At 39.7% G+C, this 18,496-nt stretch overlaps 2 protein-coding genes across 2 annotated transcripts in view; one reads left to right on the forward strand and one right to left on the reverse strand.

Annotated features, from left to right (window-relative positions):
* FGF2 (fibroblast growth factor 2 (basic)) overlaps positions 1 to 6,399 on the forward strand; it is a 30,131-nt gene extending 23,732 nt beyond the window's left edge. The window contains exon 3 of the mRNA XM_010008972.1: positions 6,214 to 6,399. Coding sequence (XP_010007274.1) covers positions 6,214 to 6,399 — 186 coding nt within the window. The remainder of the gene's footprint in view (positions 1 to 6,213) is intronic.
* A 276-nt stretch (positions 6,400 to 6,675) lies between these two features.
* Positions 6,676 to 18,496, reverse strand: part of NUDT6 (nudix (nucleoside diphosphate linked moiety X)-type motif 6) — a 16,083-nt gene continuing 4,262 nt past the window's right edge. Inside the window, exons 3-5 of the mRNA XM_010008973.1 lie at positions 13,895 to 13,950; positions 10,814 to 10,868; positions 6,676 to 7,290 (exon numbers count right to left, since the gene is read on the reverse strand). Coding sequence (XP_010007275.1) covers positions 6,902 to 7,290; positions 10,814 to 10,868; positions 13,895 to 13,950 — 500 coding nt within the window. The 3' untranslated portion in view covers positions 6,676 to 6,901. The remainder of the gene's footprint in view (positions 7,291 to 10,813; positions 10,869 to 13,894; positions 13,951 to 18,496) is intronic.

Consider the following 18,496-nt stretch of genomic DNA (forward strand, 5'->3'; position numbering starts at 1 on the left):
TCAGCAGGACTTAGACAACTTCTCTGTGTGTGATTTGTCCAGGAGAAATTAGCTCTGCACTACTTCTGTCATTAATTTATTAATTGAACTATTAACTAGGAAGTGATGGGTATGTCTGCCCTCACCTAGAAGCTGCAAAATTTAACTGGAGTGGCCTGAGAGAGAAAAATCTTAGTGATAATATATAGAAGGAAACTGTAGGAACAAATGAAGAATGAAATCTCTCTACTTTCCCCCCTCCCCACAAGTAATTTTTTTCTCTTTCACATACTTTCACGTACAGTGATGGTAGAGACCCTTTTAAAGTAGAAAGTAAAGCTTTCTTGTTAAAATCCTGACTTTTCTGTTCTGATAGTAATCTGTATATATTGTTTTGTCATTTTCTGCCTTGTAAACAATCAAGATTTTTGGTCATGTGTAATTCCAAACAAGAAAACTGGCAAGAAAAACATTTTTGAAAATGTGATGATAAAACAAATAAGAAAAGCTCTTAAGTGTTGGTAAATTAAATGAGTCTCTAATGAACTTGTTTTAAACTCCATGCATTTTATTGATATCAGCTTAATTTTTAAGAATGTTTTTTTAAGCAAATATGATCAGTAGGCTGTGAAAGGTAGTAAGGTCTCTTAGAGCTGGATTATAGGTAGTGCTTTAAGAGCTGCAGTTACATTCATTTTGCTTATGAGATGCAGGCCCTGTACATTTCTTATCCATATTTGTAACCTTCAGCGCAGACAAACTTTCAGCTCTTGTGAAGTACCACTGTAGGGCATCCTCCTAGAATTTTAGCTTGAAGTAATCCCTGATGCTTCAGGATCTTGAACACAGCCCTATTCAGCTTCTGTGCAAATCCCCACCAGTAACAGTTGTTAGTGGTAAAGTGAATTCCTAACCCCAGCTGAACTGCAGTTAATGAAAGACCTGTGCCAAGGGTTGTGGCAATTGCTTCTGATTCCCCTCGGTTCTGCCTAAGTGAAATGAGTGTGAAGGCAAACAAACCCCTTGGGCAGCCCTGTACGAGCAGGCATCCCTGGTGTGCTCCTCAGCACTGTGCCTCTCTGCCTCCAGGAAGCCCATTTTGTTGATGCCTGTGAATAGGCAATAGGAATAAAGAACCTGTTTCAAGTTACAGCATTATTTACTTGGATGTTGTGTGACAGCTCAGTTGAAGAAAATGTGAGGAGTAATCCACTGTGCTATTCTTGAATTAAGGATAATTGGGAATTTCCTGTGGTGCTGGTGTGGTGGCATTTGGCTTCCTGTTCAAATTGCCCTCCTTACCCTGAGTGAGAGGGACTGGTGAAAATAGGCTGTTTAGCACCGTTTGTAAAATTATAAACACTGGAGTGTGTTTCTATTTGGGATTTCCAGCTTGCTGTTGTGTGGTGGGTTCTGGTTGTAGAGTGTGCTTCCCTTGCAGCTGTATGCAGCAGTTTTATCTGCAGAGTTTTTGTAAGGGGATGTACTTCTAAAGTATTTGATGTTCACTTGGAATTATTCTCACAGTCTGGTAGAGTTGGGTCACTTTGTGCTTCTCACTTGAGCTTATAAAACATTTATTTTGTTTTGTTTCTGGAACTGGGTATGACTTGAATCGTGTTTACTGCAAATGCTGCTTCCTACAGCTCTTAATTTTTGCCATTCATAGGTGAAAACTCTCAACTTGTAAGATTTTGTACTTCACCCAGCCTAATGAATTCTTCTGCAACTTCATGATCTTTTTCTGCAGCATGGGCAATGTTTTTTCCATGAGGATTTCTGTATGATGACTTCCAATAGTCTGTGGCAAGTTGTGCCTCTACTGTTTTCTGCCTATAAATACATTTATTAAACTGTTCCTAATACTTGCCAGCATTTATTTTTCAGTTTGAGCAGTGTTGCATTTCAGTGAGAGCTTTGAAAGAGCGTATGCTGGAAATCTTTGTGGTGAAGTGATCTCATCAGTGCACATGAATTTCTATTTGCTGAAACCTTTATGTCTTTTAAAATGCTGTGAAACTAATTTTTAAACACCTATTTAGTTCTCTTATCCACTAGTTACTGTTCTGTCCTTTTTAACATGTTTTGTTTCTTATTCTTTCCTTTGCAATGTCAAGGATCAATATGCATAGTGTCCTTGTTTTATAAAGGTATCAACATTTTAAAAACTACTTTCACAAATCATTATTCAGCCCTTGTTGGATGTTTTCGTAATTACTTTTTTGAGACATCTCTTCATGGTTTGTTCTGAGTTGGTTTTTGCCAAATGATTTGTTGTGTAGCCAGGATTGTCACTGCTTACACTGGTGGTTTGTGTGATGGTGCAGGGGCTGCATTCTTGTCTTGAAAGCTGGTTGATGTGGCTTTTAATTTAACAGCTTCATGTTCTGTTTACTAACAGACTCAGTTGCTGTGGGGGAGAAGCAGTCTTCACCAGTTCAGTCACTGGAGGAAATGGCTGATTTATTAATGCAAACCTCCCCGTGGAAAATGTTGTTTTATCTGAAAATAGTTGTGCAGAAATGAAACTATTCCATCAGATTTTTAATGGAAAAAATTGAAACATTTTACTTTTGATAGGAATAATTTTGATTTTCTGCTTTCATTTAATTAAAATATGACATAGTTTCACTTTATGGAATTAAATGTGTTCATTTCATTCATAAATTTCTCAAAAATTCCCATGAAAGAAAGAATTACAGTTTTGACTAACTTCTACATTTAGTGACAAATAATTTGTCATTTAATCATATGACCTGCTTATTCTGTCTGTCATGCTTTTGTTGCTGTGGCTGGACAGGTTTTGCCAGACAGAAGGACTTGGCTTGAAGAGAAGTTCTTTTTTGATGTTAGGGATGAAAATTGTGGTACAAGAATATTTGTGATTAACCTTCATTTCCTGGCCTTTTCCTTGTTAGAAAAGATTAAATATGATCATCACCTTTCCCAGGTCATAGTCTTATCTGTTGTGGTAGTTACAGGTTAACCCTCTGGTTTCAGTTTTGAGAATTAACAACTTGAAGAGTTTTAATTCCTCATCTGAGTTCAAAATGTCTGAACTTGAATTGGCATAATGAGGTGCTAAGGCAGATGCAGTTTGCATTGAAAAGTCAATCACGGGGGGGCGTTTAGCTGCAGAAAGAAGGGAGGAAGAGTTTGTGGCATGAAGTTGCTGCCTTATTCAGTCAATTCATCTGCCCTGGCTGAATCCTCTTGAGGATTTTGGTGGTCCTTGCGGTTTTGCTGCTGTGAGCACACAGCAGACTGTAGTACAAGCACAGCCACGACCAACATTCCTAACATTAAAAACTCTGTCACTCAGCATTTTATTGAGCTGTGCAGACTCCTCCTGGATGGAGGTTGTGCTTGGCAGCAGGCTAAATCCTGCCTGTTGGCAGGGCAGGTGCTGAGTGGCACTGCCTCCCCTCTGCTGCCACAAGTGTTTTCCCTTCCTTGATCCTTTAGTGAAGGGCTGTAGAGTTCAGGTATTTCATGATGTGCTGTGAAAGCTTGCACTGCCAGATCACCATGTCAAATGCAGCCTAGATCTAAGTGTGTTTAAAACCAACGTTGATATCCAGGGTTTTTCCAGGGGCTGAAGTTCACAATGTGGTGGCCAGTATCCTGATTCTGCTGCACAGCAGTTTGGCTTTGTCACCTTTGGCAGATGTTAAGGACTGCCTAGTTCATGAAGCCTGAACTATCATCTGTCACTGAACTGTTCACTTGTGTGTAAAAATACTTACACTGGCAACATACTATAGGAGAGCACTGGCATCATGTATCCTGTGTGGAGGAACATGAACATGAGTGTCCAGAGTGAATTGCACGACACCTTTCAAAATCCCTTTATGAATGTTAAAAAACCCAACACTTTATTATTTTTCTCTATCTTTTTCTTTTTGCACGCCTTTTTTATATTTTATAACACTCATAAGTTGCCTGAAAACCTGTTTGAGGATTTTAATCTAAGTTACTTTTTAAACCTGAGAGATAAAAGGTGCTTCCAGAGATGCCACTGCTTCAGGCAGGAGGTGAAGGCAAGGGTGAGTGGGCTGCAGTGGCCTCTTTTCCAGAATGTCCAGCTTGGGCCATTGTAGTGAACTTATCTAAACTCTGCTTAAAGTTTGTTTTTGTTGTTAAATGCTTCTTTATGCCATTTCTGTGCCCTCTTAAGGCTGCTTTAATCCATTTCAGGTGTGGATCTGTGGCTTGAGGTGATGAATGCATCTGTTTCACATTGCTGGACTGAAAGGCATTAAAACATTATTTATCTTGAGAAAGTTTATTTAAAATGCAAATAATATGGATTTTTTTTATTTGATTCCTGCTATTTGAAGTGTAAAAATACAAGTTATGGAAATGAGCAATTGCTTATGGGTTTTCAAAGTTCCTTTCCTTAGAATCCAGAATTTGTTTCTGAAAATGGTTAGAGGAAATAACCTTCTATTTCAAGACATATGTTTGGAGACAGATGACTTTATGCCAGACCACATTCAAATGATTTAATTGCTTGTAGCTACAGAAACTTGGCAGTTACTCTGCTCTTGTGTGTTTTCGTGCATACTGTATGAAGTCCAGTTGTTCCAAGCTCACTTTTTATTTCTAGTAGGATACTTTATATATTCATGAATATTAATAGAAGATTGCTACAAAGAGTAGTAACTTGCTTGTGTAGAGAATCACTTCACATTTCCCATCTCCTCTCCAGGAATTTACGTGCTTTCTTTTTAATAACTAGCTTTTCTTCTGGTGTTCCCCAGAATTTTCTGGCCAAGTATGACTGAATTGATGGACTGACAGATGATGTACATGCAAAGAAAGTGCCTTCTTTCTTGAAGCTGTTTGATGTCCTCTAATGTTTTTGATACAGAGGATCCATGTGGTGGTAGATTTCACAAAGTGAATAAATGTTCCTGATTCTTGATGACTATGAACAGCTATAAATCCTAGTCATAGTTCAGTTAGCTTGGTTTTGAGTCCTCCAGGCAATAGTAACTCTTCAGGAAAATGTATAGGTTAAAGTCTTGCAACAGATAATGCCTGCCTTACATGGTCTTATTGACAGGAATTGGATCATTGGAAAATGAAGACTCTCTCTTCAGTCTGGTCACCTTGAGGGAGTGGTGGTTTCTTCAGTGTGGAAGAAAATGTATCACACTGTGTTCATTAATGTCAGGCACACTTTCTGAGGGCTGTGTGTGCAGCTGGGTGTCTTCTGTTTGATGGTGATGACAAAGCCTACATAGTAATTCCCTCGTATTGGTCTTCCAGCCTCTAACCAGTAATAATAAAGGCCAGGTTGGACGAGCTTTTGTGAAGCCTGATCTAGTGGTAGGGTTCCCTGCTCATGGCAGGGGGTTTGGAACTTGATGATCTTTAAGGTCCCTTCCAACCTTAATGATTCTATGATTACATCTCAGCTTTGGGGTCTTCTCAGCCAAGAATGGTTTTTAGCTATTTAGTAAATTTCAGTGAATTTCCATGAACTTGTCTAAAAGTGACTTGAATCCATGTAAGCTGAGGGAAGTAATAACTTCCTGTGGCAAGGAGCTCCACAGCTCAACTTTCACCTGTTGTGTGAAGAACTGTCTGTGTAGGTGTGAAGGTGTGTTAATTCCATGTAGGTGGAATTGCTTTTGAAGACTTCCAGAAGCAGAATAATTTCATAGATGTACTTCCAAACACTAGTAGAGCATGTGTTTTCTGTGTGGAATATGTCTGATCTCTTCAAAATATCTTAAAAGTTTTGAATTTAAAAAAATCTTGACCAGAGGCAGGCTTGCCACTGTTTCAGGGTGCTGTGAATACAGACTGGAACTAGCTTTAGGAAAGCTAAATCTCCAAATGAGAAAAGGACAGGCAAAGGAGGAAGGCCAGGGAAGTACTCCCTTTTCTCTCACACCCTGAGATGGCCAAACTGCTGAACTTGGAAGTCAGGATCTATCAGTAAGTGCCCAGGGGCAGGGTTCTTCATTTGTTTGACTGAGTTTCAGATCAGAACAAAGTGAAAACAAACTAGAATCTGCTTGGTCTGTGTTAAAGACAGTAACTGACTCATAGTTAAATCTCTACTTTAACAATAACTCTTTCTTTAAACATTAAACATGTCATGTGAATTTCTTAAAACCAAACGTATTGCTAACTTACGTTCTTGGTAAGTCACTTTGATGAATCTGAATAATTGATTTGTTGTGATGGAATATGAAGAATCCTTTTCTTTTTCCCTTTTAGAAATGTGCAACAGAAGAATGTTTCTTTTTTGAGCGTTTGGAATCTAATAACTATAACACTTACCGGTCACGGAAGTACTCGGATTGGTATGTGGCACTGAAAAGAACTGGACAATACAAACCTGGACCAAAAACTGGACCTGGACAGAAAGCTATCCTTTTTCTTCCCATGTCTGCTAAAAGTTGATTTCCATGGTGGATTCTGAGCACATCTGCCACACTGCACTAAAGACGTCAAGTTTCCTACGCATCGCTGAAGTAGAAAAAATATAAGCAGTAATTTGCTGATATTAACTACTTTTGCAAATACCAGATGAAAACATGAATGTTTGATACTATCGTTATATTGTTTTTAAAGCTATTGTGCCAGTGTGTGTGGAGGTAAAATTATTTGGAAAATGTATTTTCAGGATCAATAACACTTCTATTTTCTGTTAGATACCTACGTAGAGCTATTTTATTTACCTTATGTTTGCTTTACAGAGTAAAGGAAAACATATCTGATGCACACTTAAAGCAATTATTTACCTTTAGAAATAATTTATATCTCTATAGCTTATTAGAGAATAAATAATTACTTTCTAATAATTACCTAAAAATAAGTCCACAGATAATTTTAATATTGTCTAAATAACACTACAGTAACAATTCTAAATTATTAATATAACAAAATGTGAAATGTATTGCTATCATGTAATCTTTCTATAGGACTCAGGCAGCTCCCTGTGGTATAGTTTGTAGAACAGGCCTGTGTAGACAGCTGGGAACTCTCTCATGGTTATATCAATCTTATCAAACCCTTCCCGGTATCCATAAAGCAAGAGTTTTGCTACGTTGCTGGTGATGGGAGTAGTGTCTTTTGTCCTAGCAAGCTCATCGAGGTCCATCCATTCACACCTCAGGCACTCCTGCTGGCAGAAGTTGATGTTGAAGGAGGAGGGCTCCAGACGACAGATGATGTACATATCTGACTTTCCAAAGGCTTCAGGGTGCTTGTGCTGCTGTCGGATGCTTAGGATGGACTTGAATTGTGACTTAATGCCAGTCTCTTCGAAAACCTCTCGAACTGCTGTGTCTCCTAGGTGAAAAGAGCACTCCTTAAAATACGTAGAAGAATGGCTTAACACTCTAAACCTTTTGATCACAGGAAATTTCTAACTCTGTGTTCTGTGTTCTGCTTCTAAGCCCGTTTGTTTTGACACGAGGACAAGCTAGTTTGTCCCTGAACAAAACTAATGGCTATATCCTACGAATCTTTGATAATACTGTACAAGATGTGGTTCTGAAGCAAACATTCTGATGGACACTGGCTCCACTGATGTCTTAACCCAAGACAGTGCTGCACCCTCTTTTCAGTCCGTTGAGTTTTAGCCCCTGTCCCTCTCCTTGCCTTTGCCTAGTTCCAGGTTCAGACCCTGTGCAGCTGAACACCTGCACGTACGGCAGATCACTTGATCAGATTGCTGAGTTTCACTGCACTTTGCCAAAAGGTGCAACAAAATGGGCAAAACTATTGTTTGCAGGAAGTGAAAGTTAGCACCAAGTCCTTTTCCAAATTTTTGGATTATCTTAAGTGTCTAGTGACAGACATTGTAAATATGCCATAAAACCAATGTAGCTCGTAGCCTGTCCTTGCAGAAAACATGCTGCACATCCATGCTGCAGGTGTACATCTTGTGTACATCAGCAAAGTGGTAGAAGTGTTCATGTTCCTCATTACAAAAGTAGCTGTAATTTCAAGGGCCTAGAAGTCTGTGTACTGCAATTACAGCCAGGCAGTTACCCATCTATCCAGTACTCTTCAAAACAGAAGGACTTCCACTTGAATAGTAACTTAAATTGAAGAGCCCAAATAAGATTTTTCATACTCTCCTTTGTTTCCCTAAATTCCACAGTTTCATTGTAGTCAAGTCAAATCCTGCTTGCCTACTACTGGCAAGTAACTACTGGTTGGTAAAATATGAGTTTCTTCCAAATCTGTCAACTCATAGTTATGTCATGTTTGAGTGGTAAATGCTTACAGCAGTTTTGCAATTAGTTCATTTTCGGTAAGAAATGCATGTGTTGGCTTAATCCCAAAAGCAAAATGTGTTTTACAAGACCTGGTAGAGATATGCCTTCCTATGGAAGCCTGCATCTTGATGTATCAGAGGTGTACAAAAGAGATGTTTTAAGGGTAGTTTCAAGTGTTGGAAATAATTTCAGGACATACAGTGAGTAGACATATATATATATATGTATGTATATATATATATATAATATTTACCCAGCAGAAGCCAAACAGCTGTATGTTAATCGCCCAGATTCTGCACATATTTATGCCTCAGCTCAGCCTCCATTTTGCAATGGAACAAGCTGTATAAAGTTTACACCAAGGACATAGAGGTCTTTGTGGGACTGGAGACCTGTTAATACATGGTGTTTTGTGACTTTATTATAGTATTAATTTGTTGAAAGGTATATGGGGAAGAAGTACTTGGGGGAAGACGCTCACTTGCCATTACTGACCCTTGGAGAAACTGCATTAGAGAGGCCTTTGCAGTCCTCTGGGTTAAACTAGTGGTTGAGAAGCAGACTCCTGTGGCAGGTGGTTTTGTTGTTAGGCAAGGGGCTGTATTACACAAAAGTGGTCAAAGAAGGTAAGCTGAGATAATGAGGAATGCTGAGGCAGGCTACGGTAAGAAAAATGAAATAACTAGGGATTTAATTTAAGCTTTGAGCTTTTGCTTTTAGATAAAGTGCCTTTTTCTGTTTCCCTTTTATTTAAATATGTATATACATATAAAAAAAATATATATAATGGTAGTTAAACTAGAAGAAACACTAGGGCCTGGGTTTCAGAAAAACTCAAATACAAAACTGTGTGCACTTTGCTTAATTTGCATTAGGAAACTATTTATATTACTCGTCCAAGTCAATTTGTACTCATTAAAGTAGGCAGCCATATATTTTACCACTTCATATAATCACAGGATCTTCAAGCATTGTAATTGCAATTTGTAATTGTAATTTGAAATTTAATCTCTTGAATGTGAGTTTATAAGGTTTGATGTAAGGATAAAAAAGTAAAATTAAGTTCTATTATATTTTGTGCTTCACTAATTTATATTTTATTGTAACATTAAGATGTGATGCAGAGAATCTTAACTTTTATTACTACATAGTTTAGCAGTGGCAGGAGAGGGGGCTGCAGGAAACTTGTTTCCTCCCCCATGTTTCTCAATACCTACATCCAGGCTCCTGCCATAACCTCATCTGTTACTTAAGGGATGGTCACACTCAGTGTTCCTCTGGGAAAGCTGTTGCCAGTGCTGGTTATTTTTTTCCCTCAGTATAAAAATCCCTCTGGTATCTCCTAGAAGTGAAAGGGAGGGAGCTTGGCTAGACAAAAAACATGGTGTTTGGGATTCTTCCCAAAACATTAATCCATTTCACAGTCATATGTTTGCATTGTTAAGCAAATTATTTTTATTCCTACCACCATGTTTGATAAAAAGTTGTAAAATTTGATTAATGAGTTACAAGAACTACAACTCGGCCATATCGCGCTGACTAGAAACCTTCTCCGTATATTGGAATAATGAACTGGAACAGAAGCCCTCCACACACCATTGTAGGAAGACTGCTAAAAATAGCAGGTATTTCTAAGGCATAAAACAGCCAGGAAACCTGGGCTCGATACCCAGTTTCCCAGAGCTGCGGCATTGCTCTGGGCAACATTTTTGAGTTCTTAGTTTTGGAGTTACTGGAAGAATATATTCATACCTGAATACTGATGTGGGGTTGAACTGATGTGAGCAAATGGAACTGTTGCAAGCAAGAGCTGCCCAGTAAGTGCAGCCTCGCTTCAGCATTAGCCAGTCTGTGGATCATAGTTTTAAGGGCTGAGGTACAAGGAGAAAAAGCAGAATTTTCTGTCTCTTCACGAACACCCTTGTTCATTCCCCTCTGAATGTAACTGCAGCAGTGTTCACCATTGCCTGTGCTAGGCTGGGCAGAGCTGACAGATCTCCTCAAATCTGGGTTGATTTTTATTACAGAAGTGCTTTGTGTCCGTGGTTGAAAGTAGATGCCCACAAGACTTGGGCACTGCACTTAAGGCTGCTCCTGTGCCAAAGAGCTCTTAGTCTAAACAAATGAAATGAGCAAGGGTGGAAGCAAGCAAGTGTATTTATTTCTGTTCTGCACATAAAAATGGAGAGTTGGAAATTCTTGCTCAAGACTTCATTGAGCTCACTGCCCTGGATTCCAGTGTGAGCTGGCTGTTTCAGTTTTATTTGGGTTATATACTGATTACCTTAATCCTCTGCACTTTTGGCTCCTATTACAGCGCATCCAACAAGCCTACAAAAAATAATCTGGCTTCAAGCACTCATTTAAAAGAAATTGTGGAAAAGGGTAACTAACAAATACAAAGCTTCTCTGAACATAATGTTACTGCATTGCCATAACGGTCACGGGGTCATGTCACTTCACCAATTCACCATTAATTCAAAGAAACAAATCGTCATAGGAGCGATGTGGGTCACGATGCATTTCAGTACTGTTCATGTCTTTGTAATTCTGTTGGTATGTGAGCTGTTACCCTAGGTAGGACTCACCAATGTCTTCGCCTGGATTAGACAGACCGCCTGGAAACTTCCACGCGTTTAGAGTCTGTATTGGAGGGAAAAAATATTAATGAAGTACACAGCCTCTGCTGTACTCCCTAATATGAAGGAGGCAACTAACAAGTGACTTTCTTTTGCTGCAGTATTGTAATTATCTTTACAAACATCAGTATGGCTTTAAGTAGGAACTTCTTTGTTCTTGCTAATGTGATGATCAGAGACATCTACAGTCTGTATGAGATGGTGGAACAAAACATCTACTGATTGAAAATACAAACTGTCTAACAGTCATTAGACAATGTTGCTGCTAAATAACTAGAGTAGTTGAATATTAAAAAAAGCTGCTATAGACTATATAATCTTATATTTAATCACTAATGTATTCCACTTCCATGGTTTGGGCTTAAAAATGTATATATATTTAATCTTACAAACAGGTATTATGATTGTAGTACTGTTCTATACTGCACTGGCTTTAAGATGACTTTGTGTGTCTGTAATAACCATTTAGTGTAACTTGTCATTTGTTTTCATGGAATACAAAACCTGAGTGTGATTTTTATATAGAAGCATGTATTGAATTGCAATAAAATTCAGTTCTTAAAAACAGAATGTGAAGTGCAGACTCAGTGTTGTTACTGATACAGGTAAAGGAGTCCCAGTTGCAACACCACTTAAATGCATAATGTAGGCTTTACCTTTTCATCTACATACCATTCTTTTTATTTCTTTCCTTATTAAGTTATGTAAGAAGAAGGTAACCCTCAGCTAGAAATTAACGTGGTAAAAAGGTATACTCTGGAAAAAACAAAAAGAGGTAGCTTTTCTTGTATATGAAGCTTAGAGAGGGAAGTTGTGTACTTTCCAGTGATTTGAAACTTCACTGACTACATTGGAAAATGTTCTTTTCTGGGCACTCTTAGAGGGCTTGGACAGGAATATAAAGTAATACATTAAAAAATAGCGGAGATGGAAAATACATATATTTGTCTATTGGCATTCAGATTTGCTTTTGGTTCCTGGAAATCTTTCTTTGTGTGCTGTGGAATTGTCCTTTCATCACGAAACCCAAACAGCTCTTAAAATTCCAGTAGCTGTTTAAAGGGTTGGGGTTTTTTTTAAGCTTTGAGAAACATAATTTGCATTAAAAGTTACCATTTCAGGGAAACTGGTCATTTCATGGGGAAGGGGATAAGAAAGGGGTGGTAGCACTGACAGTGGGAAACAAACACTGTCTGAGGCAATTTGCTGCACTCTTCATTTGTCCACTGAGTAAGAAATGTATGGGTATTTATATATTTAAATTGTTATTCTTAATTTTATCCATTCAATAAAAGAGAGCTGTAAAGAGGGAAGTAAGAAACAACTTTTTTCCTTTCACCTTCTTGACTTGCTGTGCCAGGTGTCAGCTTTGCTCTGGAAAGGTAAGCTGAACTAGTTGACCTGGAATATGCCCATTTCACTTTTCAGAAGGACCTGGAGGAAAGGGTGGTCCCAGGCTGGTCCTCCTGTGTTTGGGACCAGAGGCTGAGGAGCTCAAGCCTGGAGAGTATGGAATTGGACCTAGCACCTGAATAGAGACCATCTGATGTCTCACTGTAAAACTGGATAGAAAGATCTGTGCTTAAGAACACTGTGGGTAAGCTTTAACAAAACCACAGGATTAGGAAGTTAAACCTTACACCTCCTGGGCTTGGGAAATGACTATTTCCTTCTAAATATCCAAAATGTGCAATTTCCGATTTTACTCTTTGACACCTGTTTAAGAGATCTACTAAAAGGTAAACATGCAGGTTTTATAATTGATGTGTGCATAAAGGAAAAATCAAGGTAACCTTTTGAAAGTTTACAGTGTGCTGTTCTGTTCCTTCAGACTGGCTAGAACTGGAACCACGTTTGCAGCCTATAGCTTGCATGCTGGATTTATGCTTTAATTGGTAATTACTGAATGAAGGCCTGGAGGTCCTACTGCAGAGAAGTCCTTAGGTAAGTAACAACATAAAATTAATACTTTACAGGAAGCAAGGAAAGGGTGTTCCTTTTCCTCTGAACTGGAGTTACAAATGCAACATGTTGCACGACTGAAGCTGCCTATGAAAGCAGCCTTTCACTGAAGGTCATATTGTAGCTACCAATGAGCTGAAGTCATGTTTTGGGTGCTGAGAAGAAATCTCTTTCAGGAGACACAGAAAAATGCAGCCAGTGAGATTCAGTTTTAACTATGTAAAATGAAGATGATGCATCTAAATGTACTTCAGGTAGTGTGTGTGAGTTTTGATTGTTTTCACAGTAAAATTGCAGTGAATCTTACTGTGCTAGAGACGTTTTAACTTGCAAATGGATACCTCATAGAAGCCAAGTATACTTTAAACAGAATAGTACAGACAACACAACCTAGTGAACTTTCTGCACTCGCTGCATTAAAACCTAGCTAGGTTAGCCTGACAGAAGCTAGAAGACATCACCAGTGATGGATACTTGGTTAACTCGAGCCACATCACACGACCCACCATCACCACCACACTAACACTCTCTGGTTTGGCACTCTCAGTAGCCAGGTCAAGCTCTTCATTTTGTAGAGAAATTAATGATCTTTACACATGCTGTACAAAGGTGGTCTCAGGGTCATGGCCAACCACATTATTGCTTATTTAAAGCCACAGATAATGTCTGGAATTTTTGAAACCACACAAAATCAGAATCCTTCTCCCAGAATCTACTTTGAGCCATTGGGGTTTTCCAGAGGTCTGCATGGAGCCAAACAAGATCAGAGATTCTTAAGTCAGTTACAGGAGAAACCAGAAAACTCAAAACAGAAAGGACACTTAATTATGCTGATTCAATCACCAGTTACAATTAACAACAAAGCTGCTGATTTCCGAAGTCTTTTTTTTGTCTTTTTTCCCCTTTAAATGCAATACAGCAATCTGTGTATAGATACGTTCCAAGACACATGTAAGTTAATTATTGCAATTTTGGACTGAAATGAGAAGAAAAAGGTCTTTGTTCTGTATTACAGACTAGGTTTATCTAAATTAACTTCTCTCTTTTATAAACCCATAACAAACTTACCCTATTTCTGTCTTGTACGACCAACACCTTTCCAGTGCTTTCATCTAGAACAGCACCTAGTGGAGAGGGAATATTGAAATAGAGTCAGTGTTAGACAACTATGTTCAATCTACGTACAAAATTTAATGTTTTGATAAAGCATGACAAACCCCTGATGATATTCAGTTTGCAATTAGGAAGATTTGTCTGGATGAATCACAGAAAGTGGTTTGTTGGTGGAATACTGATACACAATGAATTATGAAAGATGGTTAAATATCCTGCATAAAAACTCAGAGTTAGCAGTACCAAGATAAATACTTCCCACACTGAAGTTCCAGACTAGACAAGAAAGCAAAAGATTAATTTGCCTGTGTTAATATTACCAGAACTAAAGAATGCAGGATCAAGACATCTTCCAAATAATCTGCTTGCTTCAGCAGAGATGTGCCTGTGATCTTGCTCAAGTAACAGAACTTTTTCCACTGACTGGCCAAGAAGCCACCATTGGGAAGAACCCTTCTCCAGTGAAAGTCATGACAAAACTCCTGCCTGAGTGTTTCCTGGTTAATAATAGACAAGGTTTAATATTCAGTGGGCTGACTATACTGATAATGTTCAACTGGTTGGCTATAAACTCATAGTGTACTACCCAGCTAACAACTCATAGTAGGAAATACACAGTAATCTGAGTCAATTTGTTAATGTTAATCAAAAAACATTGCTCCCAACTGGAAAAGTGACACTTGATTCATCCATCCTGATCTTATTTTTTTTTACTGAAAAGTTCAGCTTGTGTTCTCATGCTCAGCCCATGACTTTGTCCCACAGATTATAGCCTTTCCTACTTTTTAAAACCCAAGTGCTTTCATGTTTAATCATCATGTCCCACTCACTGGTCATACTTTCAAAATGTCTTTCTTTTAAAGTAGATATTTTTCTCAGATTTTAAAATGTGCTGTGGTGAGCAGAGGAGTACAATGGTGCAACTTAACAGGCTCTTTTCCACATCAGTCATGCACGGATTTCAAATTAGTAGGGAATGAAAAAAAATGCTTATATCATTTTACAGCAGGAAGAAGAGTATACAGGCAGCTCTGTGATGATAGCACATTTAAAATGCTATGGGGAAGTATTTCCACAGAAGGGAATTATTAGGGAATGAGTGGCCAGCTCAGCTCAAAACATGCTCTGTTTTTTAACAATACATGGCAGACTTCTGTGTAGGAGGAGTAAGTAAATGATGAAATACCAGTCTTCAAGATATGTCAAAGGACGTGCTTGAAGAGGGTAGTCACAGATCTGCCTCCCCATGGCTTGTGACTTAATGTTTTCATTCCTCCTGTAACTCTTTAGCAGTATCCAGGTTTAAGTACTGTAAAGATTAAAAGAGGGAACAAAAGGAAAGCAGGAGCAACCTGGAGGCATGCTGTAATACAGGGATTATTTTTCTAGAAAAAACACTCTTCAGCCAAATGGTTTGCTTGGAGGCCTGCTGAAGACAGGAAACTGCAGTTTGAGTAAAACAGAACATTTTCTCTCCTCAGTTCCCCAGAAATCGATGCCTGTTAATGTAATTTTTGGCAGTGAAATTGTGAGATGTCCAGAATCGCTGCTAGATGATACCTAAAGCAAGAAGAAAAGGAAAACTCAGAACTTTGCCATCTGGTCTCTTTTTCCCATGTGTAACTCAGGACTCCCTGTGCTGAAGCTCTCTGGGCCACACCTGGTTTGTATCAGTGAGATCAGAGCTTGGCTGCAGGCTCTGAACTGCAGTTTTAAAAACCCTGCCTCTTGCTGCAAATGTGGTACCTGGAGCTGTAAATCCTCCAATGCCAGGGTGACTTTCCGGAAAGGTTTACCCTTGGAGCCCAACCAAGTCATCACTATTACAACACTGCTTTGTTCTCTTTTGGAAAAAAGGTAAGAAAAATATTGTTTTAAAAAAAGGAAAAAATCTCTTGGACAACTCCAGACAATGAGTAATGGAGGGGAAAAGTGTCTTCATTCTACCTATTTTATTTAAGACTGATGTAAACATGTATGAAAAGAAGCCCAGAGTTGAAAAGCATTTGTCATCCATGTAAGGAGTGTGCACATGACTGCCTGCATTATAAACATCAGCAGACAGGGATAAGTATTCCTGTGCAAAACAACTTGGCAACTGCTTTTAAATCACTTCTAATTCCTTGGGCCATCATAACCTAATACTGCCTTCTTCAGCAGTCTGACATTTAGGCAGATGTTCTTTTTACCCATTTCCTTAAGTAGCTGGACTGGCCAAGGCTGATCATCCTGCGTGTGCATGAGTGCATGGAGACCCTTCTGTCTCTTCAGCTCTGATGACTTTGTTCCAACAACTAGGCTAAGGTAGGCAGTAATGAAAGTTACAGCTCTTTTGTGAAGCTTATACTACCCATGAGGAAGAAGAGAATTACTTTTTGTTTACTTTTACTTTCTTCCTCTCCTTTCACCTTCCTTCCTCAGCCTTTCTAATGCCACTGTTACGTGGCATATTTACAAACAGGTCACTTTCTGGATGGCAGACCACTTCCTCCTGGGAGGCGGAGAATTTTGGAAATGCTTTTAAAAAACATCTTAATCATTTCATACACCAGCAGCTTTTCCGTACCTTGACATATTGGGAAAATCCTGCCGCCTACAAACAGATGCAGCAAGTTAGCTGGGAGACACATCACATATTCCACTATTTCTAAACAATGATGGCCAAGCCCAATGAGTAACGTTTGCTACTCTCTGCTTGGCAACTCTGCTCTAGTCTGGCAAAACATGACCTGACCTTGCTTATTCACACCTTTGTCATCACTTGGCTGGGCGACGCTGAGGCACTAGCCCTGGCTGTGCAGCCTTCAGCCTCTGGGAACTCCAGACAGGACCAAAGCAGCTGCTGGCCACAGCTTTGAGATTAAGACTCCCATGACTGGATTTGCTCCTCTTTACTGCAGAAACTTTCAAAAATACAGGTTGGGTTGTTTTGTGTTTTTTTTTCAGGAAATAAAGATGCCTGTGGTTTGCCACATACACACAATATAAATGCACACATGTACATAATTTAGTATTCATTAAAAATAGAACTATACCCTTCCACTAGCTGGGCTCTCCCTCCTGAAGTGGAAAGATAATGGAATAAACATCTGCCAGGCAGTCTCCACACTGCTCAGTGTACCCTTGGAATGTGTAACTTGTGAAGAAGTAACTGCAGTGGCAGCGCAGTGGGCACTGCAGAAAGAAAGGAGGAACCCCTGTAGGGGGTGACTTGCTGTGAAGGGGCACGGACAAACCATCTGCAGAGCTGGCAGAGTCACCAGAGGCTGCTGCCTCCTCCTGGGAGCTACAATCAGAGGCACTGAGAGGGAGCCACAGCTGAGCCAAAGTACAGACTGCTGTCCCCTGGTTCTCTTTCATGTGGGCATGACTGACACAGCAAACTACAAACAGCAGAATTAAGGAGGACTATAAAGCCCTAGAGATACAGGTGAAAAAATGTGGTGCTCAAGTTATCTTTTCCACCATCTTACCAGCTGGAGGAAAGGAGGTAGCCAGAAATAGAGGTATAATGCATATCGGCTTTTGGGTTTTATGACAATGGGATATCTTCAATGACTATAACTTGTTAGGGAGGGACGGAATACACCTGTCTGGAACAGGTAAGTGCATCTTTGGTAGCAGGCTGGTCAGCTTAGTGAAAAAGCTTAAACTGAAGCATTTGAGGGGTGGGGTCCAAAATGGAAATGCTCATGTCAACACATCCACCTGGGGAATAAATGAGGTTGACCAAACTTGCAGCAAATGCTCCTTAGCTGCCTCCAAAGACAAGACCCGGAGGGCCAACCACCTTGGGGCTGTATATGACTATGTTATCTCCTCCAGGGACACCTGCATGCTTGACTGCCTCTCTGCAATGCCTGTACACAACACATGCAGTGTGGGGAACCAAGAGGAAGAACTGGAGATCTGTGTGCAGTTGCAGGGCCATGATCTCATTGCAGATACTGAGACGTGGTGGGATAGCTCGAATGACTGGAATGCTGCCACGGATGGTTGCGTCCTGCTCAGGAGAGATCGGCCAGCAAGGCGGGGTGGTGGAGTGTCTCCTGACATGACAGAGCACCTAGAATGTGTCAAGTTCTGCCTAGGAGAGGATGAAGAACCACCTGAGAGCTTACAGGCAAGCATTAAGGGGCAGGCTAACATGGGTGGACACTGTTCTGGGTATTTACTGCAGGCCACCTGATCAGGATGAGGAGGTTGATGAGGCCTTCTACAAACAGCTGAAAATAGCCTCACAAGCACAGGCCTGGGTCCTCATGGGGAACTGGTGTTTGCTGGAAAGGCAACGCAGCCAGACACACTCGGTCCACAAGATTCTTGCAGAGCACTGAAGATAACTTTCTAACACAGGTAATGGAGGGACCTAAGAGGAGAGGTGTACTGCTGGACCTTGTTTTAACAAACAAATAATGGCTTTTTGGGGATGTGAAGGCCAATCTCTACCACAAGATGGTAGAGATCAGTATTCTGTTTGGAAGTAAAGAAATAAGTAGGATTACAACCCTGGACTTCAGAAGAGAGAAATAGGAATGTTGTCAGAGAATGCAGGAA

This window comes from Chaetura pelagica, unplaced genomic scaffold (genome assembly GCF_000747805.2).
Source record: "Chaetura pelagica isolate M959 unplaced genomic scaffold, ChaPel_1.0 scaffold221, whole genome shotgun sequence".
NCBI lineage: Eukaryota > Metazoa > Chordata > Aves > Apodiformes > Apodidae > Chaetura > Chaetura pelagica.